The sequence below is a fragment of the Charadrius vociferus genome, unplaced genomic scaffold (genome assembly GCF_000708025.1).
Source record: "Charadrius vociferus isolate BGI_N301 unplaced genomic scaffold, ASM70802v2 scaffold1109, whole genome shotgun sequence".
Lineage (NCBI taxonomy): Eukaryota > Metazoa > Chordata > Aves > Charadriiformes > Charadriidae > Charadrius > Charadrius vociferus.
This window is the reverse complement of record NW_009649963.1, coordinates 43,641-53,994: the sequence shown is the minus strand read 5'-3', so window position 1 is coordinate 53,994 and position 10,354 is coordinate 43,641. Positions and strand designations below refer to the sequence as shown.

Genomic DNA, 10,354 nt, shown 5'->3' with positions numbered 1-10,354 from the left:
CCCCCCCCGCCCCCCCTCCCCCCGCCTGTCCCCGGCAGAGAGACGCTCCAGTCCCTGAGCATCTCCGCAGCCCCCGCCGGACCCTCTCCGTGTCTGTCTTGAAGTGGGGAGCCTCGCACTGGGCACAGTGCTCCGGCTATGGCCTCGCCGGGACAGAGCAGAGGGTGAGGATGACCCCCCTCAACCTCTTTTTAACGCACCCCAGGCTACCATTGGCCTTCTTGGCTACAAGGGCACATTGCTGGCTCATGGGCCACTTGTGACCATTCCTGTGCAAGCTCACAGCCGAGCCCTGCCCTTACCGCGTTCCTGTCCAAGAAGATGTTCCAGATGTCCTTCCCCAAGACCCGAGAATCCTTGGAGGTGGTCTGCTGGCAAACGTCCGCGCATAAGTAGAAGAGCTGCAAAGAGGGGAGAGAGGAGGTGGGCAGCGGAGGAAAAGGGAGGTTGAGGAGCAGGGAGGTGAAAGGCTCAGTAAAGCGGCGCCCGTAGGGCCATGAAACAGGAAACGATCACTGGGGTCTGGGGAGGGCAGCACCCCAGGAAGGGGAGGAAGTGTAACCCTGAGCTGTGTTTCCCTCTCACGAGCACAAACAAGCTGTGGGAACCACTGGTTGGCAGCTGCCTGCAGCAGGCAGCCGGTACAGGCAGCTGCCTGCAGCCTCTGCGGATGGGCTCAGCACCACTCGGCGCTCAGCCGGAGAAGAGGATGGTGCCAAACACGCCATCGCCGTCTGCATCCCTCCCCTCCCCTGCTTGGTGCCTGCGGCGGTGACACCTCGGTGCCTGCGTTGGTGCCACCGGGGAGTGCCTTACCAGAGGGCTGGGATCCGCCTGGGAGAAGATGTAGCGCAAGAAGACGCCCAGATGCGCCGGCCGGGATTTCAGCTTGCCCAGGTCCTGGAAGAGGGAGTCGCACTGCGCAGAGAAGGGACCAGAGGAGAAAGAGCCAGTTAGGATGGAAAGGAATTAACTCCTCTGGATCAGGGCCATCCCACAGCTCAACACTGGGGTAAGTCTTCAGTTCCCACATCCCTTCCCTCACCCCAGCCCGACAGTCGCCTCCCTCAGCCCAGCCCAGCCCTGGATGTCCCCTGGGAGGATTCCTAAATGGGGGGCCACAAAGGGACCCACGTTGGAGGGGGACAGCCCTGTCCGCTAAGGAGAGAGGACAAACCCCAAGAACACCGTTACCTCGTTATTGAAATATCCTGGGTCACAATCCTCCTCCGGCCCGATGATGAGGGGTCGTCCTGTCCGGTCCAAGCCCTGGCAGGGAGGGGGGACAGAGTTAGGAGCCAGGCTCCGGATTTTGAGGGGGGATGCCTTTGTTCCCCCCTGCAGCATCCCACCCCGCTAGCTCCTGAGGGAGGCTCGGACCATGTCTGATCGGGTTGAGCACCCATCAGACACCCTGGCCATGCAGCAGGACCCTCCAGCCGTCCCCAGCCCACCTGCTCGGCCGAGGGGGCAAAGGTGTCAGAGCCCTGCCGGCGATGGTGCTGGAAAAGGCGGGCGGTGATGACCGGGGAGGTTCGCGGGCTGTCCAGGCCGTGGTCAGAGAGGACGGAGTTGCGGTTCAGGGAGATCTGCTTGGGACAGCAGCACAGGCATCAGGGGACACGGGGCACAGGGACAGCCAGGCTCCATGCTGACACCGCCACTCGCCTGCCCGGCAGAGGCACGCGGGGCCATCTCGAGAGCAGTTTCCAGGTCAGCGACCATAAAAGGAGATGGGCCCAGAGAACTTGGAAACCACAAAACCCCTCCAGGGCCATCAGAAACACCTTTAAAGGTGTTAAAATCAGGACCACAAGCCAAGAACTTTGGGGTACCCTTCATTTTGGGGCGGTCAGGCCAGGCTAAGCATTGCAAGCCCAAGAAATTCAGAGCCAAGACCACAGGACAAGAAATTCAGCTTCTTCAGATGGCAAACAAATAATTGTGATTGCAATGGCAGGTCCTCAAGCCCTAAAGTAGGCACCAGACCCATCCATCTGGGCTTTCCTCCCCAACTCCCAGGGCCCAGCAGAAGTTGGGGGGTGCTCCCCACGGCCGCAGTAACCCCGCTCTCACCTCGCTCACGGAAGGGCACCGCTCTGTCCCAGACTCCAACCCGCTGTCACCGTCCTGCGAGTCCAGGGAGAGGCGTCCTGGGAGCAGAGGAGAGATTGACCCATGTGTTCAGGACATGACGACGTGGGGACGGTCCAAGCCGCCAGCGCAACTCACCTTCCATCACCCTGAAACCGGCCAAGCTGGAGTCGCCGCACAGCCGCCCCGAATCCTGCAACACGAGGAAGTGTGTTGGACTGGTGGAATGCTCCCCGGCATGTGGGGACACCTGGGCACAGGGCCAGGGATGGGCCAGCCGCTGCAGCTGCCACCGCAACAGGTTTTGGAAAGCAGGGATGCCTCCACCGCTGTGCCCACCACCTCAGCAGGGTCTCCCCAAGCTCCAGCCAGGCTTGGAGGGAGATGAGACGATGGCAGGACCCCTGAACCGGGGGTAACCCCACTAATTTCACCTACCATGGAGCCACCGGTCTCCTGGAGGATTTTGAGCTGCAGCTGGCTGACCCGCCGGCGCGCTCCCTCGATCTGCTCCTCCACCACGGTGGCAGGGTTTCGGCTGTACGCCTCGTAGAAGCGCTGAGCGGAGAGAAGAGAGGGGATGTCCACACCAGCCCCAAACCCATAAGCCCCGTCCTACCACCAACGAGGAAATGGGGCTGAGCAGGTAGGTGGGATGATGGGCTGAAGCGTGCGCGGGTCCCTGTGTGCTGCGAGGGCTGGGAAGCCAGGGCAGCACCGAGGGCTCCTCCGCTGTAGCTCTGCAGAACAGAGCCGTGTCACCACCGTACCTGTAACTCTGCCTCCTCCTGCCGCAGCATGTTGCGGAGAATCTGTGTCGCGTGCTTCTGGACTTCAGGGTCCTGCGATATCAGATGGGTACAAAGATGGCTGAGCTTTGCCTTCCTCCTGCCCACCATGCTGGGTGGTGGAGGGGACAGAGCAGGGTGGCAGCGTGGACGGCTGGGTGACAGCACAGTTTGCTACCTGCAGGGGCTTGGGGTCGGTGATGCGCTGCGGTGGAGGGAGAGGTGGTGGGGGAGGTGGTGGGGGACAGACGGGGGTGACGCGGGGAGCCCCCGCCGTGCTCACGTCTTGCTGAGAACTTGAGAGTCCCACCGAAGGAGGGGGAGAGCCCAGGGGGGTTTTTTTTGCTGGGAAAATTTGGGAGGGGGAAAAAGAGGGTTAGACAGGCTTCCATTATTCATTCTCTCAACCTGAAACATCTGACGGGCATCGTGGCATCGGGGTGGGCACGTCCCTGTCCCTGTAAGCAGCGAGGCCACCTCTGCTGAGGCAGGTGCTATCCTGGCCCAGCTTGCAAACACTCACTGGAAGGATTGAGACAGATTTTCCCATCTTTTCCCCAAAATTAAGACCTGCCCTTGGGCAGGATCCTGTGGTCTCCCAGGCTGGGGAGGAACAAGCGCAGAGAGTGTCCCTCTCTGCGCTGCAAGGCTTGTGGCCGAGGCTGTAAACACTGATTTGTCTTTTTAGGACCCTGCTATGGGGCAGACCGTCACCCTGTGGGTGCAAGAGGTGGGGACTGGCTGCCACCAATGACCCTAGTAGCCCTCTGAAAACGTGCTCCTGCACACCCGCGCTGTCTCCTCCCATTTCGTCCACAGCAGCCCGGGCACGATGGAGCGGGGCGGTCGGGGAGAGCAGCCGGCTGATGGGGACCGGGGCTGCCGGTCACCCGGGATGAGAAGTAGCCACCGCAGCTCCTTGGCCATACTCACACTTGATTAACTTCACCACTTCGAGGTGAGAGCTGTTGGTCACCATCGTGCCGTTCACCTGGAGGAGGAGACAGGGGGTCAGACAGGCTGGTGGGGGAGAGCAGGGCACAGGGCCTCATCTGGAAAAGGAGTGGGGATGACGGCCGGGGATGCTCACCTTGACTATCCGGTCCCCCTCCTGCACCCCAGCTCTCATGGCCGCCCCCCCTGCAACACAGGGAGGAGAGACAGGCGTCAGGAGGGCTGGAGGAGCAGCAGACGGAGCCAGGGGCTCCCCTCCCGCCAGTCCCAGATCGTCCTGGCCCAGCCTGTGCCCTTCATCCTGCCAGGGTGGGGACACGGGGACCACGGGGTACGTATTCCCCGCGGGACAAGGCTGGCGACCAAGCCTTGGTTGCTTTAACGCACAACACCCAGCACACATTCAGCTCATAGCTCATCCGGACAAGCCCTCCTCTGCTCTCCCAGCCAGATTGCAGCCTTTTCCATCCATCTCGGGATGGACATGGGGGCCCCAACCTGTTATCCCACCGTTCGGGTTGGCTCCGACACAATCGAGAGAGCCACCATGTGCCTGGATCCAAAGGCAGGAGCGGGGCCCAGGAAGAGCAGCACTGCTCTGCCTCCTCTCCCCCTCCTGCTCTTTAACAAAGCCGCCGAGGTTGGAATACATGAAAAATTCGCTTTTCCTAAAGCCAAAACCAAGAGGAAAATGTTTCCATTAGTTTCAACTCCAAGCCAAGGGTCTGAGACACGGCAGCGAGCTCTGAGAGTGGAAAGTACATCGGATTGTTCAGATTCTTTCGGCTTTATCGGTCTCGTTATTGGCAAATGAAGTGAGCAGGGAGAGGGGGAACGGGACGCCGGGCTGTCCTGCACCCGGGGACCTCAGACCTGTCCCCCCATCCAGCTGTGGGGTGAGATGTCGGGGGGGGTCCCCACGCAGCTCCAGTTGCAGGAGTGAGGCACTTCCAGCGCTAACCTGCCCTTGAAACTCACAGTGTTTTTCCCTTTCCTATATTCTCATTTTTCCTGGCTTTCGGGCTAGAGCCGGGGGGAAGGGGGAGGAGGTGGGAACATCCGCTGTAAAATAAGCAGCTCATTGTCTATTTAAATTGCTGCTCCAAGCCCTGCCACCCCGCAAAGTCATTATACAGCAAAACCGGCAGCGTCTCCTGCAGCACAGCGCCAAGAGCAGCTCGAGCTGCTGAATCTGTGTTTACCCAGGGCTACAAAAGGGAATTCCCCACCCACCCACCGTCAGCAGCTCCCCGGGTTGTACGAGGAGCGGGGAGAGCACGGCAGTTCTGGGGAGCTTCCCCAAAACACTCCCCCCAAAACCGCCTTCCTGCCCCCTCCGTGTCCTGCGATCGTGTCCTGCCCATCGTTGCCGATGCCGTGGCGAGACCCCAATCCTGCAACGCTGAGGAAGGAAAACCCCTCTCTCCCACGTTTTCTCACGAGGGATGTGGCTTTGAGCGGGTGAGGGGAGCCCTGAGGCATCGCCTGCCCCCCCTGCCCTCGCACCGGCCCCTCTCACCTGGCCGCACCGACTGCACCAGGACGACGCGGTCCCCGCTGACGGTGAAGCCGAAGCCATGCTGGTCCTTCTGGATGATGACGCAGCGCTGGACCAGACCTGGGGAGGAAGAGGAGGGAGAACCAGTGAGACTCCAAGCCTGGGGAGGGGGTTTGGCTTTGTGGGGACCCCCCACCGCTCTCGGTTTCAGGGGCTGAGGCTTCTGATGGCTCTCCCGAGCCCGAGCCTGGTGCCGAGCCCCTGGAGTCAGCCACCCTGCGGCCAGACCCCGGAGGCACGGCTAATTCCTGCTCACCCTACGAACCCCGCCACGTGATGTCCCTGCTTGGAACCTTTCTCCTGAAAACACGAGCAGGGTGGGAAGAGCTCCCGGCAGCCGGAGCATCATCCCTGGCCCCACTGGGCTGCTCAGCCGGCAGCTGAGGAAGGGTTCTGCCCTCCCCAGGCACACGCAGCCTTGGCTGGGTGACTTTGGGTGCCACGAAGGACCAACGAAGCCCTGTCCCCCAGGGTGCTGCAAGGTGGCAATGTGCCACCAAGCTCCCTGTGTGGACAGGGCACTAAATGCAGCTCTCAAGCGCAAGAGAAGCGGAGGAGGGGGCAGGGAAACCTACCTGTGGTTTCGGAGGAGTCGGAGGGCTGGCGGTGGTGCCCAGGAGACCTCCGCTCTGAAGAGGAATCACCCAGGGAAGACAGGCTGCTTAACCTGGGGAGGAGGAGGAGGAGAGGTCAGGGAGGGGGACGGCTGGATGGAGCCATCCTCCAGGCACCCCTGGGACCAGGGACGAAGCCATCCTCCAGCCATGGCTGGGACCGTGGATGGCTGGATGGAGCCACCCTCCAGCCATGGTGGGGCTGGGGATGCCTGGACAGTCATCTTCCAACCATGGTGGGACTGGGGACGGCTGGATGGAGCCATCCTCCGGCCACAGCCGGGGCTAGGGACCGCTGGACAGGGTCATCCTGCAGCCATGGTGGGACTGGGGACGGCTGGACAGTCATCCTGCAGCCATGCTGGGACTGGGGATGGCTGGACAGTCATCCTGCAGCCATGCTGGGACTGGGGATGGCTGGACGGAGCCATCCTCCAGCCACAGCTCCTTCTCAAGCTCAGGAAAAACAAATGCACAGAGCTGGAAGGTGACGGCAGCCCGCATGGGCGAGTGCTGCCTGTCCCTCCAGATGCCTGTCCCCAAACCACCTTGAGAAAAGGCTCCTCTCCCTTCACCACCACAGGGCTCTGGGAAGAGCCCCAAAAGAGACCCGCTCGGGGCCAGGACCCCGAGATCTCGCGTTTGCCATCAGGGAGGAGCAGCAGGGGCTGCCCGGGGCGAGCGGGGCTCAGGGAGAGCAGCGAAGGCGGCAGGCGGGAGGAGAGATGTATATCATGCAGCGCAGATGGGATGGAGCTCGGCGGCCAATCTTTACCGGGTTGCAGTGGGGCGGATGGAAGGAGAGACACGAAGCAGCGAAGGACGGGTGAGAGACAGACAGACAATAGACAGTTATTTTACTGAGCCTCGCAAGTCCCGCAGCACGGCTTTGGGTGCTGGATGGGCGCGTGGGCTGGGGCTTCGAAGGGGCACAAGCACATCCCCTCGCTGGCATGCTGGAAAACTGCGATAGGAAGGGGGGGCGGCGCATCCACATGGCTCTTTTTAGTCCCAGCATTTATTCTCCAGCTAACGGGGGTTTGGAGAAGTCAAGGCTGGGCAACCATCCCTGTGAACACTGCTTGAACAAGACGGTGCCAGGGAGCTCCGTGTGCGGGCAGGAGACCCCCGAGCTGCGGCTGGAGGGAACAGCATCCCGGAGCAGCCCCTGACCTTTACCTTCCTTAGGGGACCAACTCTGCCTCCAAACCCGGCTCCATCCACAAAATGAGGGCCCTGGAGCGCTGCCCCCGCTTCCCTGCGCCCTTCCAGGATCCTACGCCACGCCAGGAATGAAAGCCCAGCTCCGCTGTCCTGCCTCTCCTCCTCCCAACCAAATCAACCACAGCTCTCCCCCGTCGGGGCAGGGGCAGAGGGGTTGGAAAGCAACGGGAAGAGCAAGAAAATGAAGGTGCGCCCAGCGGGAAGAGCAGCCGGTCTCTGCCTTACCCCCTGGAGGCTGCGATGACGCGAGGGCGCAGGATGAGAGCACGAGCAGCCCCGTCCCCGACCCCGCTTACCTGGGCAGGTGAGGCTGCCTCTTGCTGCCCGGTCGGCTGCCGGGGAGGACAGAGACAGGGGTGAGAGATGGCACAAGGGACACCCAGAGGACAGCGGTGCGGGGAGGGGGGGGAAAAGAGGAGACAAACAGATCCAGAGGCAGAGGAGTGACAGACAGCACAGCCACAGCGTGCTTACACCCCTTGGGGAAAGTGGCAGGACCCAAAAAACACCTCCCGGCGCATGGCACGGCCTCGCAGCACTGGTCGGGTTCAGGGCAGGATTCACCTTCGCCGGGGCAAATCCTCCTCCTGGCTTCGACCCCTCCTCTGGATGATGGGGAGAGGTAGGCATCACCCCCCGGCATCGTCCCTCGGGCAGGGGGGCTGCCTGGAGACAGGCTGGGGGAAGAACATGGGTGGCATCTCCTGGGCAACCCTCCTCCCTGCCTAAAATAATGTCTGCAGCGAACCCAGCCCGCTTTCGTTTGCAGGACAACGAAGCCGAGCAGGACTCTCAGCCCTCCTTTGGGGCTGAGCAAGAGGGTCTCACCCCAAAACCGCCCCACAGGGATGCAAATTTGGAGCCCACAGCAGCGTAAATGCAACAGCCCCACAGCCCATTGCCGGTTCCCGAGGTGCAACAGCTCCCCGGCTCCTTCCCCGCTCCAGGAGACAAACATTAGGAAACACCTCATTTAAGGTTGCCCAAACAACCTTAATCCAGACCTGACCTGCACAACTGTTACGCCACAGCCTCAGATTTGCTCGATTACAACCCTCGCTCGCCAAAGCGGGAGATAAACCAGGACCTCGGCGTGAAGGAGCCCAGGCACGGTTGCAGCCCGGGATGAAGGGATGGGGGATGAAGTGGGGATGAAGCCAAAGCATCCCCGTGGCTTCCCCAGGAGCTGGGGGCAGGGATGGAACTCCCCTCCCCATTTCAGAGGCAATCCAGGACGGGGACCGGAACCTTTGTGGGTCGAAGGGCAGGTTCAGGATTAACCCCGCGGGATTACCCGACAGCCAGGCGGAGGGGTGCTCGGGGCAGGTCAGACCTGCTGCTTATCCAGGCCAAGGAAGGATCGACTCCTCTTTCCGCATCGCTCCGGATGCCAGGACTTAAGGTCCCGCTGCGCCGTGGGACAGTCGTTAAGCCTCTTCGTTAGGGGAAGCTCCCCGGTGCCCAACGGTGCCAGGGCCCCACGTGGCTGAGCCCCTCAACCCAACCAGGAGCCATCGGTCCCATAGGGGAGATGCCAACCCCGTGCCCGTGGCAGGAGCCCGTTTCCATCTCGCCAGAAGGAGCCGGGCCAGCGCTGGCTTATTGCCGTCTAAAAGAGTAGTTTAATTCGGCTTTGCATAAGCTCCTTCCTAATTGACTTACGGAGAGTCAAAACATGCCATTTTAAACCAAACGCTGCCAGCTCGACAGAGACCTGACCCCGGCACCTATTTCCAGCGGGGGAAGTTCCTTTCGGTGCACTGAAAGATCAGCCCTCTCTTTTTCCTAAAAATTATAACTCCAGAGCCCTTCTACGATGCCCAAATCCTGCAACCGCCCTTGACTCACCCAGTCCCAGCACTGGTGCCAGTCTCTGAACTGACACCTGCAGCCACATCCTATGCGCTCCCCTCAGTTTCTGAGGTTATTTTCCCCCGATTTTGGCTACTTGTGATTAAATCACAGCAATTTGCTTTTCACAGCCACGTGACGGGAGTGAGATGCTCTCGCCCTGGCTGTCTGCGACGGGGGCAGGATGGAAGAGGGCATCCCGTCGGGGAGCGAGGGCAGGACACGCCGGGCATCCCGGCGAGATGTAGCCAGCCGGGCACAGCCGAGGTGAAAAGCAATAAAAAAAACCAAAAAGGAAGAACAAGGAGGAAAATAAAATCATCGCGCAGGCTAAAGAGCAAAGCGCAGCACAGGCGCTGCCACCTCGGCAGCCCACGCAGAGCAACCGCCACAATTAAAAGATTAAGAGAGGAACCGGATCAAATCCTCAAAGCGGGTCAGCCTCCAGCCGGGGCTTTGTAAAACGCTCTCTCCGAGACCGGGAGGTTTATTTTTATCTTTTTTTTACTTTTTTCTCCGCCCCCTCCCAGGTCTCTAAATGGTTGGTCCCTGCGATTCCAGCTCCGGCGAAAAGTTTTGCCAAGAGTCGGAGCCCGCACTGGCACGCCTGGAAACCTGCCGCCTTTTTGAGTCAAGCGGGGAGGCACGTGGGGCCAGCGCCGGCCCGGCAGCGGGAAAAGTTGCAAAAAATTAGAAATATATATGGAAAAAACAACCCAACCAACCAACAAACCACCCCACAACTTGAAAAGGGAAACCAGTGCCTTGCTGGGATGCCTCTCGCAATTGAGTCATTGCTTCCACCGCAGCCCGACGATAGGCTTTGCATTGCCCGGTAGCACCGGGATTACCCGACATCTCCCGTGCCAAACCCTGCCGCCGGCCGCTCTCCCGGGCCACAGCCCCGCAGACGGTTGCGCATATCGGTATTCTGGGGACAGGAAGGAAGGAAGGAAGGAATCTCAGCTAAAAAAAAAAATTAAAAAAAATAAAATCAAAATGACCGCAGCCCGACGATAGGCTTTGCATTGCCCGGTAGCACCGGGATTACCCGACATCTCCCGTGCCAAACCCTGCCGCCGGCCGCTCTCCCGGGCCACAGCCCCGCAGACGGTTGCGCATATCGGTATTCTGGGGACAGGAAGGAAGGAAGGAAGGAATCTCAGCTAAAAAAAAAAATTAAAAAAAATAAAATCAAAATGATTCAGCTTCCTCCCCTTCCCCTCGGATCCGGCAGAGGGAAAAACGCGTTGGCCCGGCTCCGTCCAGCC

At 60.7% G+C, this 10,354-nt stretch overlaps 1 protein-coding gene across 1 annotated transcript in view; it reads right to left on the bottom strand.

Annotated features, from left to right (window-relative positions):
- The window catches only part of ARHGEF11 (Rho guanine nucleotide exchange factor (GEF) 11), a gene marked incomplete at its 3' end in the record, with an annotated part of 18,890 nt that extends 8,885 nt beyond the window's left edge, over positions 1 to 10,005 (bottom strand). The window contains exons 1-15 of the mRNA XM_009891567.1: positions 9,935 to 10,005; positions 7,529 to 7,564; positions 5,970 to 6,061; positions 5,356 to 5,454; positions 3,973 to 4,022; positions 3,816 to 3,873; positions 3,061 to 3,227; positions 2,865 to 2,936; positions 2,533 to 2,652; positions 2,233 to 2,287; positions 2,077 to 2,153; positions 1,455 to 1,589; positions 1,195 to 1,269; positions 817 to 918; positions 303 to 401 (exon numbers count right to left, since the gene is read on the bottom strand). Of these exons, the coding sequence (XP_009889869.1) occupies positions 303 to 401; positions 817 to 918; positions 1,195 to 1,269; positions 1,455 to 1,589; positions 2,077 to 2,153; positions 2,233 to 2,287; positions 2,533 to 2,652; positions 2,865 to 2,936; positions 3,061 to 3,227; positions 3,816 to 3,873; positions 3,973 to 4,022; positions 5,356 to 5,454; positions 5,970 to 6,061; positions 7,529 to 7,564; positions 9,935 to 10,005 (1,308 nt within the window). The remainder of the gene's footprint in view (positions 1 to 302; positions 402 to 816; positions 919 to 1,194; positions 1,270 to 1,454; positions 1,590 to 2,076; positions 2,154 to 2,232; positions 2,288 to 2,532; positions 2,653 to 2,864; positions 2,937 to 3,060; positions 3,228 to 3,815; positions 3,874 to 3,972; positions 4,023 to 5,355; positions 5,455 to 5,969; positions 6,062 to 7,528; positions 7,565 to 9,934) is intronic.
- Positions 10,006 to 10,354: the final 349 nt, after the last annotated feature.